We start from the raw sequence: 13,716 nt of genomic DNA, 5'->3' as shown, positions 1-13,716 counted from the left end.
CAAAAACCTCCTAACAAATATTCCTAAGATCTTATTAGTATTACTTCCTACTCAAAAAAACAAAGAAACAAAAAACATCCCTTCAATAGCTCTGCATTGCTCCTCGGATAAAATACAAAATCTTCAGCCTAACATTTAAAGCACTCCACAGTGCCTCCTTCCTCCATTTCCAGTCTTATTTCATATTACTTCCTTTCATGTATTCTCTGTTCCAGTCAAATTTGCCTGGTTCTCCAGACATGCTACTCCATCTCCCACTTGTATGCCTCTACACAGTTGTTTTCCCCCCGGTCATTTCTGCCACACAGAATCTCCAGCTTCTTTCAAGAGGTCTGGCTACAATCAGAATACTTTCCTGATCTCTTCTTTATTCCCTCCCTTGCTGAATGTTAGAGTTCCCTCCATCTAGAAAGTACTTGGTCTATATTTTGTATTCACTTATATTGTGTGTATTTGGGTGTTCCAGTTAGAACATTAAGTTCCTTGCATGCACTATTTCAGTTTTTGTCTTTGCAGTACCTTCTGCAGTTTAAATAACTGTTTATTTGAATTGAATCAACCTGCTAGTACCACCACTGTATTTTTCCCCATTTCTTCTTTCCTATCCTAGATTTTCCACCAATGATTAATTTGATAGGAATTAAGTAGGAGAAGAAATATGTTAATTTTCATAAAACTACACTGATGGAAATTTGTTAAAAGCAAGCAGGAGAAGACTCAGGCCTTTTCCTTTTGTTTCTGCTCTTTGGAAACATTACGCAATGCTTGTGGAGTGGGGGGGTTATTTTTTAAGGATTTTACAATTTAGCACTTAAGGAGTTAGAATAACAAATTAAAAGATGATTACAATGATAACAGGTTATAAAGATGTAATAAGTTTAAATTAGCTTTTAAAATATTTAGTATAAGGATCATTTTATAAAGGGCTTGTCATTTGAGGGAAGAAATCCTTTAAAGGAGAATAGACAGAAAGAAATAGATCATCTGTAAAACCGCAAGAGGGAGAGAGATGAGGTAGAGAAGTGGAAAAACATTTCCAGAAAGCAGGCACCACAAATGAAAGTTAGTCAAACATGGAAATTGTATACATAATGTCAGAACTCAACAGAGAGGCAGGGTGTCTTAGTGAGTAGTGTCTTCGCGGGCTACAGAATCAGGAAGTCTTGCCTCTCACATACTTGGTGTGTGGCAAGGGTAACCTCTCAGCGCTCCAGGCAACTTTCTAAGACTATCTGTGGCAGACATGGTGCCAACATGCATCAGGAAGGGAAACTCTTCACTTTGTGCTTTGATGAAATCATAAGTACAGTAAAAAAAAAAAAATTCTGCTTTAATACACACACACACACACACACACACACACAGAGCACAGCAACCAAATTCTTGGGGGAAAAAAAAAAACCAATACCTAACTAGTAAGACATGAATTCTACAAAAACTTAATGATCCACATAGAGAACGAACAATTCCTCAACAGAAAAAACAAACTAGAACAAATTACAAACCTGAGCACGATGTTAGGAAAACTAGAGCTACTAGACCTAGGGAGCTTTATGTATAAAAATGTTAAAGAGTAAGTCCCAGGGCTTATTGGACTTATGCAAAAAATGATCATGTGCTAAAAAACAAAGAACTCATAAAAGAAGTCAGAAATGCTGTTGGACATATCCTTTATACACCAGAACATAATAATACAAATTATAATAAAGAAAGGAAACACAAATAAATGATGGAGACCAAAATGTAAAAGCATCTTAAATAATGAATAGGTCAAAGAATAAATCAAAGAATAAAAAATCATACTGAAATAAATAATAATGAGACAACATAATGTAATATGTGAAAAGAAGCAATTCCAGTAGGAAATGTATATATACGAATATTTATACTGAAAAGAGACTAATGAATTCAGAGGTTGCATTTAAAATAACTAGAAAACTAACAAATTTTCAATCTCCAAACAAGCATGAAAGTTGTTTCAAAAATTAAAGACAAGATAAACAAAAATTATTTTTAAAAGGAAATAATAAAGAACTAGTTTTTTAAGTGTCAGATAAAACAATGAATTGCTCCCCCCAAAAACCTGTTTTTATCAATATGATATACATTGAAAGATTTTTAAAATAAAATAAAAAAACACACAACCTGCTCAGTAAGTGACCAGCCTGAAGTCTGACAATGTGCTCGCAGAAGAAGAGATTTAGAGTTTTGGGGTTTAAACATTTTCTCTATTAAGTGTGCCCAGAGTCGTCTCCCTGCTCTCATTTTCGCTATTTCCATATAAAAATTCATTCCAATTCCCCAGAAGAAAGATAATCTGCAAGAATAACAAATGTACCAAGATTTACTTACATAGGATGGCATGCAATGAAAAAAAATCATTATTCTACATGTATTAGAGTATTCTAATAATAAAAAACAGTATCTAATTTTAAAATTCAAATTAGTCAATATAAAGTAAACTAATAAAAGAAAAATTGACTTATTTTAAGCCTCATACCTAAAAATGCTGACTTACACACATTTAAAAAAAAGAGTTGATTACTGGCATCATAAAAGGCATCTCCTCTTTATAATAGGTTCCTGTTAAATAATAAAATTCTCTCATACAGCCAAAGTATAATTCACCTTACAAAATTTGACACATGTAACTTTTTAATTCATTTAACATACAGTGCATAACAAGAGGCATAAACATATATAAAAAGGTGAAAAAACTCTGGTACCATTCCTGGACAACAGTTTGTTTCCTTGATAAATCTGTATTACCTGGTATCAATGAACCACTAATTTATTTTACATGTCACAGAAAACTAAATATAAATGCAAATGTATTTTTCATAACATTTCACTAATAGATTGATTAGAGTGTATTTTTTGAAGTGTCTTGCAACCAAGTACAATGATTCTACACTAATTTTTATAAACAAAATGACATTCACAAGTCAATTTACACATTAAGAAATGCAAAAATAATACCATATGATGGAAAGTGAATTTGCTAAATGACACAATATCTATAAGGCACTTTGGAAGCATCAAAGTGCTACACAAGCACCAGCTTTTATTATTATTACCTTAATTTTTGTGCTAGACCCACAATTTAATTCCTGGAGGGAACTCCCAATAAAGAATATTTCTTTAATAATGCAGAGAACATCTGCTCTTTAAACTATTTAAACACCTGCAACTGATACTCCTAAAAATTGCCTGCGATTAGAAATAAAGTGACTTTTCCAAAGTCAGCCAGCCAGTATGTGACAAAGACAGGATTTGTTTTTTATTTATTTATTTTTGTTTTGTTTTGTTTTAGGTAATTGAGGTTAAGTGACTTGCCCAGGGTAACACAGCTAGTAAGTGTCAAGTGTTTGGTCTGAGGCAAGATTTGAACTCAGGTCCTCCTGACTTCAGGGCCTGTGCTCTATCCACTGCACCACCTAGCTGCCCCCCAAAGACAGGATTTGAACCCATGTTTTTGCTGACTTCAAGTTCAATACTCTTTCTCCTGCTCCATGCTAATGCCCTGTCTGAGTGGTTCAGAAAATAGAAAGACAACAATAAACAGATATCATAACATTTTAAGAAATTAATGCAATATTACTAAGATATTTTTAAATAAGGCAGAAATATTAATGCATTAAAATAAATCCTTACTCTGCCACTTACACATTATAAATTAAACAGAGTAGAATTTTATTCAATTATTATTATTATGTGTTACATATATTTTATACATTGTTATTATAATAAATATTATCTCATTTTTTTCATCTTTTTCAATCAGATTCAAACAGAAATGCTCTGGGGACGAGTCACTATCCTGCTATTATTGCTTCATATTTAATGGTCTATAGACTATTAGGTAGGTAGATAAAATAACATTTTTGGTGACCCTGAGCAAATCACTTAACCCTGATTACCTTATCAAAAAGCAAAAACAACAACAACAAAAAGAACATTTCTGTAGTTGAATAAAAGTATTAGCATGTTTTTTTAAAAAAAGGAAGCAAATTTGCTTTCAACATTTCATCTCATTTTAAATTATTAAAGCTTTTAAAGTTCTAAAATGACAGCTCCTCTTAAAATATAATTGTGTTCATACATAAGGTTTAGATTTGTTTCCTTCAATTAATATTTCAATATAAATGACAGGCAACTATAAATCAGATTTTTATTCCAAATTTCATTAGCCAACTTCTGTGTAATCACTAAGAAAAGACAGTGAATGATCCAGTATGAGGTTTATACATATTTAATTCATCATTTATTCTGCTAAATGCTAACATATTCTCTATTACTTTTTAAAATTTTTTCAGTCACTTTACAAATGCTGGATAGATCTTATATGAGTTTTACTCACCTTGGTGCAAATTCATCAATGCTAAGGCCAGCTTGGAGTCCAGTTCTGCAGTACTCTAACCCATCAGCTATAGTATATGCTAATTCCAGAATGGCATCAGCTCCTGCCTCTTGCATATGGTATCCACTAATGGAAATTGAATTAAACTTCGGCATATGCTATGTAAAGAAATTTAAAATCAACAATTTATGATTCAAAATGAAGTGACTGTCAAAAAAGGTAATAAAACTTTAAGGTGAATGAGCTATCTGAGCTTAAGTTACATTCACAGTATGGTGCCAGAAAAAAAAAAGTAATACTACTACTGTACTCTTTACTATTTATGTTGCATTCAATTATGTTCAATTTTAAGAGACACATTAACAAGTTGGAGTGTATACAGAAGGAGGAGGAAAGGGTGGTGAGGAAAACTGTAGTCATATCCTATCATCTTCGCTCCTCTTAACCTCCCTATTTTTGTTGAAGGTACTACCATCCTTTATTACCCTACTCAACTTTCCCTCATGTAATTATGATCTTCAAATTCCATCTCAAGTCAGTACCTCCTATAAGAAGTCTATTTCCCCTTAATATTATCTTCCCCTAGAGAAGGAAATGGCAAACCACTTCAGTATCTTTGCCAAGAAAATTCCAAATGGGGTCACATAGATTTGGCATGACTGAAAACAAATGAACAACAAATCGTCTATTCCCCAGAAATCACTTTGCATTGAGTGAGAGAGAGAGAGAGAGAGAGTGTGTGTGTGTGTGTGTGTGTGGTTTTTTCCCCCTCCAAAATGAATGTCAACTCTTTGAAAGCAGGGATTGTCTCATTTTTGGTTTTATATCTCAGTGCCTAACAGAGTGTTTGGCTAGGCATTTAATAAATGCTTACTGAATTACTAAGTGGATAGTAAATGAAGAATGGTTAAAGAAACTGGGGATGTACACTACTCTAGAGAACTTAAGACCCAGGGGAAGATATGATTGCTATCTTCAAAAACGTGAATGGCTGACACAGGGAACATGGATTGGCCATGTGACTCAAAATAGCAGAACTTTGACTAAAGAGTATAAATTGAGGCAGCTAGGTGGTATAGTATAGGATGTAATGGACTTTGAAGACCCAAGTTCAAATTCTGGCTCAGACTCTGTGTGAATCTTGGCAAGTCACACAATGTTTCTCAGCTCCAATTTCCTCATCTCTAAAAATAAGTACAATAACGCCTATTCCACAGGACTGCTGAATGAATAAAATCAGATAATATAAGTAAAGAGCTTTGCAAACTTTAAAGCACTATATAAATGTCTACTATTATATTATTACTATTATCGTGAAAACTGAGGGTTTTCCTCTCCCTGACTGATTCTTTTGTGAAGATAAAGTGGACCATCTTTTACCTCAATTCTTACCTAGCCTTTAACTACTGAATGGAGGTTGCCTCAAACAAACTGAGACCTAGGAAAGACCTTAGCGTAAAAAGGCCAAGGTCTCCCCACTGCATTCTGAACCATCACCAGTCACCCTGACCTATGTCTTGCCTCTGGACTCCAATGACTCTGGAGGAGAGAGTGGGGCTGATGACTTTGCACAGCTCTGTCTCTCTTAAATCCAATTCACTTGCAAGTCAAAACATCACCCTCCTGATGTCATTCATCCTCCTTTGAGAACATAGAAGGAACAATAATTATTGTTGTTGTTGTTAACTTCAGAGAATCAGATTTTGGCTCAATTTAAGAAAGGGTTCCGAAAGCTTAAACATGGCTAACTACATAAAGAACTCCTAACACTGAAAGTGTACAAGCAGGGCTGGATGATTGATTACACATCAAGGATAGGAGAGGGAATTTGTGTATCAGGTAAAGAGCTGAATTAGATTACTTTTATGTTTTATTTTTATCCTTCATGCTCAAAATCACAACCCAATGTTTGGGTCAATGTACAGTGTGTCCAACTATAGCTGATCAGATCAATACAAGCTCAGAAGGTTCTACCACAGACTGGATATAAATAGTCTGTATGAACATTTGGGATGATGTCTCTAAATTTGAGAATCTCACATTTCTTTTGAGCTACCACAACTGTGCTTTGTTCTTAGTGTCTTCTTTGATGGAGGTATGCCATGCTGGATGATCCTGAATCAATGTCTCCCATGTCTCACAACTGATACCAAACTTCTTCAGAGAGACCTTGAGAGTGTCCTTGCATTGCATCTTCTGACCTCCATATGTGTACGTGCCTTGTGTGAGTTCTCCATAAAATAGTCTTTTAGACAAACATACATTTGGCATTAAAACAACATGGCCAGACCACCAGAACTGTGCTTTCTGCAGTAGAGTATGAGCGCTTAGCGGTTCAGCTTGAGAAAGGACCTCAGAGTCTGGTATGTTATCTGGACAAATGACCTTTAGAATCTTCCTAAGATAATTCAAATAGAAGTGATTCAATTCCCTGGCCTGGTGCTGGTAGACTGACCCTGACTCCACTCCAGTCCTCTGTACACTATGACATGTTGCCTTTCCCTTACACTGGGCAGCCTCTTCGTATATGCTGGAATAGTTTGGTGGAGTGGATTGGAAGGGCTGGAAGAAAAGCACAAAGGGTTAAGAACTGAGTGGGTAGTAAAGAAATAAGCATAAGTACATGTGCTACTAGATAAAAAAAAGGTTTATAAAATTTGGGGTATCATCTAGAAGTATAATGATAAAAGATAAAACATGATTCTACACTGGCACAGGCTATGGTACAAAATCACCCAGAATACTAAGGGCATTTTCAGATCACAATAACTCAAAAAAAGTAACAGCTCAAGAAAGAACAAAAGGGTACCCAGTAAACTACTCTCTAAGCCCAGAAATGTAAAGTAGGCACTAATCTGCACTGGAGGAGAGAGTTTTGCTTTTTTTCTTTACTAATAACTCCCTGCACAGGGGAAATCAAATCTCCATTCTAACCTTCCAAAATCTTTGCAAAGTATTTTGCACAGATTATCTCATTCATTCTTCCCTAAAACTATAAGGAATAACAAAATCATAAAATGAAGAAAGGAATGTAAGGGCTTATCTACATGAAGTCAAACTAATAAAATTAGGACTCTTCCCACAAAAGGATGAAGATTGATAGAAATACTAAAAATTAATTTATATAGATAGCTCTCACAATCATTCCTTCTTCCCCTGGTTCTAATCTCCATTCTCACCTTATATACTGGTTCATTCCCTGATGCCTGCAAAGACACCCAGGCATCCTCCATCCTTAAAAAAAATAAACAAACTCACTATGGCCTTACTATCTCCTTAAGCTATCATCCTCTCTCTCCTCTCTTTTTTGAGCTAAATATCAAGAAAAAGCTTTCTACTCTCATTACCTCCACATCCTCTATTCTCATTTCTTAACACTTTGCAAGCTATGTTCTGACTTTAAATTACTCAACTGAAACTTCTCTCCACAAAATTAATACCATTTCCTTAATTGCCACATTGTATGACATTCTTCTAGATACTACCAATGATTTTCTACAAGTTCTAGAAATTAATCCATTTTCAATATGATTTATTTGTACAAATGTATCCACTTTCTCAAAATATTACAACAGAACTTGATACTGAGTCTAAGAAATCAAAATTCAGATTTTAAGTTACTAAGAAGATATACTGAAACATAATATGCTATGCCACATTAAAGCTTTCAATGTGAGTGATGAAATTAAAATACTGTCTTTGCCCTCAAGGAACTTGAAATCTGGTTAAAGAGGTGTAGGAAAAACACACAAAGATAACTTGATAAATGTCAATTGGTTCAATAGTTTTAAATTTGAAATTTCAGAAAATCTAGATATAGTACTTCTGACACCTGAGCAAATAAATTTTACGTAACTGCTCGTGAGAAAAATTAATCTAAATATAGTTTTGCCTATATCAAATACTTTGCAAATTTTTTGTTATTACTTACTGTAACATTTTTTGTCTTTCCAAAATCAGTATGTCCCTAAAAAGTATACAAAATGTATTTTTATATTTTGAATTATTTCTCAAAAGAACAAGAACTTATTAAGGTAACACTGCAGGAAGTTGTTTTCTTTTTTTTAAGTGACTACTTCAATTACTAATTTATCTACTTAGAAATCTGAAATTACATCTATAAGCTTTTAAGAAGGATATAGCTGTAAATTTTGCCAAGTAAAGCAAAACAGAGGATACCTTTGCTGTGTATTGGAAGATGTCTGCAATTATCCTCATGGATGGCTCTGGAGGAAAAATGTAAGTATTTCTGACCATGAACTCCTTTAGTATGTCATTTTGGATAGTACCAGTTAGTTTTTCTTGAGGTACTCCTTGTTCCTCCCCAGTTACAATAAATGTTGCAAGAATTGGAATAACTGCTCCATTCATTGTCATAGAAACTGACATTTTTTCTAAAGGAATTCCATCGAAAAGAATTTTGGTGTCTTCAACAGTGTCAATGGCAACTCCAGCCATTCCAACATCACCACAGACTCGTGGATTATCTGAATCATATCCTCGATGGGTTGCAAGGTCAAAGGCAACTGATAATCCCTGTTGACCAGCTAAATGTATAAAGAAAAGGATATTAGAATTCGAGAGGGCTGCTTTAAAATGAGACTTTGTTTTTAATCACAATACAGGGAAATCAGCTAATTAACGTCACAGAAGCTTACAGTGTTATGGTTTATAGATTAATTTAACATTTATGAACATCAAAACAACTTAAGTTTACTAAAGACATCTCATTTTCTAAATTCTCTAAACATGCTTACATTGGGCCCCACACTTCATTATGACACAGAAGAATGAGCTAAATAATTCCAGTGCAATACTTCATTTATTCAATATCAACAAAAAAGATGTTACATATAAGTGAATTTTTTGGATAACATCCTTTAAAGCATCAAAACTTTTTTTTTATTTTGATAATACTAATGGAAGTATATTGAAAATGAATTTCAATTTTCTAACTTGTTAAGAGTATACTGAATGTAAATTAACTCATAGGACTCAAGGTCATCACTACAAATTTAAATTATCATGCTGGGGTCATTTGTCCTTATATAAAATGTCCCTAAAGTATTATGATTTTTTAGTTAATGACTCTTTTGTTTCCTGTCAGCTGTCACTGCTTATAATCTACTGTAACCAAGAAAACAATTAAAATGACCAAGGGAGACTACATAATCAAATTTGCTGAATCAGTAGTCTTAACTTTATGCACAATACTGAGTCAATAGTCTTAATACAGAGCTTTAGCCCAAATGTGGGTCCACTCTCTTTAGGGTATGGACTTATTACAATATCAGTGGTTGAAAAAGTATGCACACTTTAATAGTTTTTTTGGCCATAGTTCCAAATTGATCTCCAGAATGATTGGACTAGCTCACAGCTCCACCAACAGTGCATTAATGTACTTGTCTTTCCGCATCTCCTCTAGAATGTCAATTTCCATCTTTGTCATCTTAGCCGACTTAACGGATATGAGGTGGTACTTTAGTATTGTTCTAATTTTCATTTTTCTAATTATTAGTGATTTGGATCATTTTTTCTTCTGGCTATTGAAAGACTGCATTTCTTCCTCTGAAAACTGCTTTTTCACATCCTTTGACCATTTATCAAATGGAGCATGGAGCTTATTCTTCTATATTTGACTCTCCATATTTCCCCAGTTTCCTACCTCTAATTTTTGGTGCACTGGTTTTGTTTGTGGAAAAAAACTTTTTAATTTCACATAATCAAAATTATTTGTTTTACCTCCAGTGAGTCTCCCAGTCTCATCTGGTCAAGAACTCTTTCCCTATCCATGGATCTCACAGGTAATTTATTCCATGCTCCACTAACTTGCTAATGGTGTCACCCTTAATGTCTAAATCATGTATACATTTTGAGCTTATGTTGGTATATACTACGTGGATGTTCATCTACATCTAGTTTCTGCCAACAATTTTCCAGTTTTCCAAATAGTTCTTGTTGAATAATGAGTCCTAGTCCCAATAGCTGAGATTTGTAGGTTTATCAAACACTGGATTATTGTGCTCATTTGCTTCAGCATATTCTATACATCGATATGTTCCAGTCATCAACTTCTCCACTTCTTATCTAGTACCAAATTGTTTTGAAGATAATATCTTTCTAATATAGTCTGAGATATGATACTGTTAAGGCCACCATCTTTCCCATTTTTTTAATTGATTCCCTTGATATTCTTGACCTTTTCATTCCTCCTGATGAATTTTGTATTTGTTTTTTTCTAATTCTATAAACTAACAGCTCTACAAAATAATACTTTCATAGTTTGGTATGGCACTAAGTATTAATTCAGGTAGTATTGTCTCTGTATTTTGTTTATATTTTATTTTCCTATTCTACCTAATACCCTTCATGTGGATTTTCATAAAAAAAAAAGTAATAGTTCTTTTTTTTGTTTGTTTGCTTGTTTGTTTTACTATTTATTATAGGCAGGTAGGTGGCACAAGTGGATAGAGCACCAGGGCTGGATTCAGGAAGACTCATCTTTGTGATTTCAAATCCAGCCTCAGATACTTGCTTAGATATGTGACCCTGGGCAAGTCACTTAACCCTTTTTGCCTCAGTTCCTCACCTGTAAAATGAGCTGGAGAAGGAAATGACAAACTACTCCTGTATCTGTACCAAGGAAACCCTAAATGGGGTCATTAAGAGTGGGACATGACTGAACAACAACTAAGTTTTGGCTTTTTGGGGATTGTTTTGCCTTTAAAGCTTGAACCATTCTATATAAAATTACCCTGACTCCAGTTATAAATACATTTCTCAAGTCCCCCAAAATCCAGGCCTTTCTCCATTTGATCTGTAGTATTGGAAGGCAAAAATATCTTACCCTTGATGTTGTCCCTATAAAATTTATTGCTTTCTTCCACAGTGCTAAAACCAGCGTATTGGCGGATGGTCCATGGTCTGAAGGTATACATGGTGGGATACGGCCCACGAGTAAATGGTTTCATTCCTGGTAACTCTTCAGGTAGTTCCTTGGTATCCTTGCTAGAATACAAAGGCTTTATGGAGACTCCTTCTGGGGTTTTCCATATCAAATCTTCTGGGTTCTTGCCTTTCAGCTGCTTTTTAGCCAAGGCAACCCACCCTGGATGTAGGGGGAGTTGCTGATAAAGAAGGCGTTGACATGTATGCCTCAGAAACTTAGACTCTTTTAGGTGCTTCAGGTGATATGGAGGGAACAAGAGAAGACCAATTTTACCCCTTAGCATGACTGTGGAAGTCAGCAGGAATAAGGGATGACCTGAGAAACAAAAGAAAAATGCTGCAAGTAAATCTCCAAGGAAGAATAGAGATTTCATGAGAATTTGGTGAAAAGGATGGATGAGGAAAATGCAGGAAAAGTTCAATTTCACATTTTGTACCCTGGAATTGACCATTTTCTCATTTCCACCCCCATCCCCTTATTAAGCATCCATGTTCAAGAAACTATCCTTAGGGTTCCTTGCAAATCTTTTCCTAATAAAATGACTGGAGGTACTATGCCTTCCCATTTCTAAGCATGATCTTTTATATAGTAAAAACACATAATACTAATGCCATACAGTGGAAAGAGCAATGGATCTAGTGTCAGAAGACCTAGTTCAAATCCTGGCTATGATACTTTCTAACTTTGACCTTAGTGACTTAAAAAAGAAAGCGATATTAGATTTGGAACCGTTGGCCCTAGGTTTTGAATCTTGGCTTGACCAGCCTTTCCAATGGGCCCTTGCCAAAGTAATTGAACCTCTTTGTATATTTCTTCCTCATCTCCTCAATGGTTATCTTCAAGATTCCTTCCAGCTTTAAAATCCTATGATTATACGCTATTTTTATTCTAAATCTACTATTGCATTTTAGTTATCTGTTCATTTACTTTCTTTTCTTCTCATTTTGTCTGTTTTAGATTATAAATGATAAAATAATAGATCAATTTGATGTTAGATTCTGAATAATTTTATTTTTTATATTTATACTTTTAAGTATAGTTCACCTAAAGAACTAAATATTTTATTAATCAGTACAATAGGGGCTATCAGAAGAAAATACTTAAATATTTCATAGATCTGTAACCTAATTTTTATGGATTCTTTATCTACAGCAGGGATTCATAACTTTTTCTGAGTAATGCATCCCTCTGGCAGTCTAGTAAAGTCTACAGACCCCTTCTCAGATAATGTTTTGAATATGTAAAATAAAATACATAGGATTACAAAGCAAAGCACTGATTAATGATTGACATGGAGATAATCACAAGTTGATTTCTGACTCATAATGCTATATTTTTCCTTTGTGCAGCTATTTTGGCTATATGCTAGAACCACTTTTACTTCCCAGCCATTAGTAACTTGAATTGCATTGGTTTATATTTTACTTAATTGTTTCTTGAAGCTTCTCTTTGACTCCATGTCTTAAATACTGAAATCATTTGGTGAATCATTATTCATTAAATCATTAAATATTTTTTTATTTTATTATTAATCATTAAATCATTAAAATATTTTTTAAGAAACAAGTTCATGGACTGCAGGTTAAAAACCAACACTCTATGGACAAATATTATAATTTTCCATTCCTTTTTGTTGAAAAACAATGTAAAAATAATAACTAGCATGTATATAGTACTTTAAGGCTTACCCTGTGCTTTATAAATATAATCTCATTTTATTCTCACAACCCAAAAAAAACTCATTGTCATATGGTCAACTTGATCATGGCCCATTCTCTAACAAGATAACTAGGCTGGTCCTAGGATACAATTTGTCACTGCACTAATACTGTATTTTAAAAGATGTTTTTATAAAACTTGACTATGCTTTATGGTAATAGTCATCTTTATTTACCAGCTGGATGAAATGAAGTAAAGAGAGGTCAGAATACATTCTCCAACTTATAATAATAATAATAACAACAACAACAATAATAACATTTATATAACACTATATGACAGAAATGTGTTAAGCACTTTACAATTTAGCTCATTTAGGCCTCACAACAATCTTAGGAGGGTTATTATTAAACCCCATTTTACAGTTGAGGAAACTGAGGCATAGAGTGGTTAAGTAAGTGACCTGCATGCACTCTACAGCTAAGTGTCTGAGACTGAATTTGCATTCATGTCTTTCTGACTCCAGGCCTAGTACCTCTACTGCGCCACACTGCTATACCTAAGAGGCTTTTCCATCTTCAAGTCTTTCTGAAAGCTATAGCCCCTATTCTATAGTTTTGTAAATAAGAAAATAAACATAAAAAAATCCAAAAATAAAATCTTTTGTGTGATAATACTACATCAGTTATTCTAAAAACTGCCTGAGAAGTCTATATTATCACAAAGGATTAAAAAAAACCATACATTT

General features: G+C 34.0%; 1 protein-coding gene across 1 annotated transcript in view; it reads right to left on the bottom strand.

The window, feature by feature from the left end:
- The window catches only part of MMUT (methylmalonyl-CoA mutase), a 37,254-nt gene that overhangs the window by 22,141 nt on the left and 1,397 nt on the right, over positions 1 to 13,716 (bottom strand). The window contains exons 2-5 of the mRNA XM_027838371.1: positions 11,208 to 11,624; positions 8,540 to 8,907; positions 4,361 to 4,518; positions 2,146 to 2,317 (exon numbers count right to left, since the gene is read on the bottom strand). Coding sequence (XP_027694172.1) covers positions 2,146 to 2,317; positions 4,361 to 4,518; positions 8,540 to 8,907; positions 11,208 to 11,592 — 1,083 coding nt within the window. The 5' untranslated portion in view covers positions 11,593 to 11,624. The remainder of the gene's footprint in view (positions 1 to 2,145; positions 2,318 to 4,360; positions 4,519 to 8,539; positions 8,908 to 11,207; positions 11,625 to 13,716) is intronic.

Source organism: Vombatus ursinus, unplaced genomic scaffold, assembly GCF_900497805.2.
Source record: "Vombatus ursinus unplaced genomic scaffold, bare-nosed wombat genome assembly UNPS02014826.1, whole genome shotgun sequence".
Classification (NCBI taxonomy): domain Eukaryota; kingdom Metazoa; phylum Chordata; class Mammalia; order Diprotodontia; family Vombatidae; genus Vombatus; species Vombatus ursinus.
This window is presented reverse-complemented; position numbering and strand designations above follow the sequence as displayed.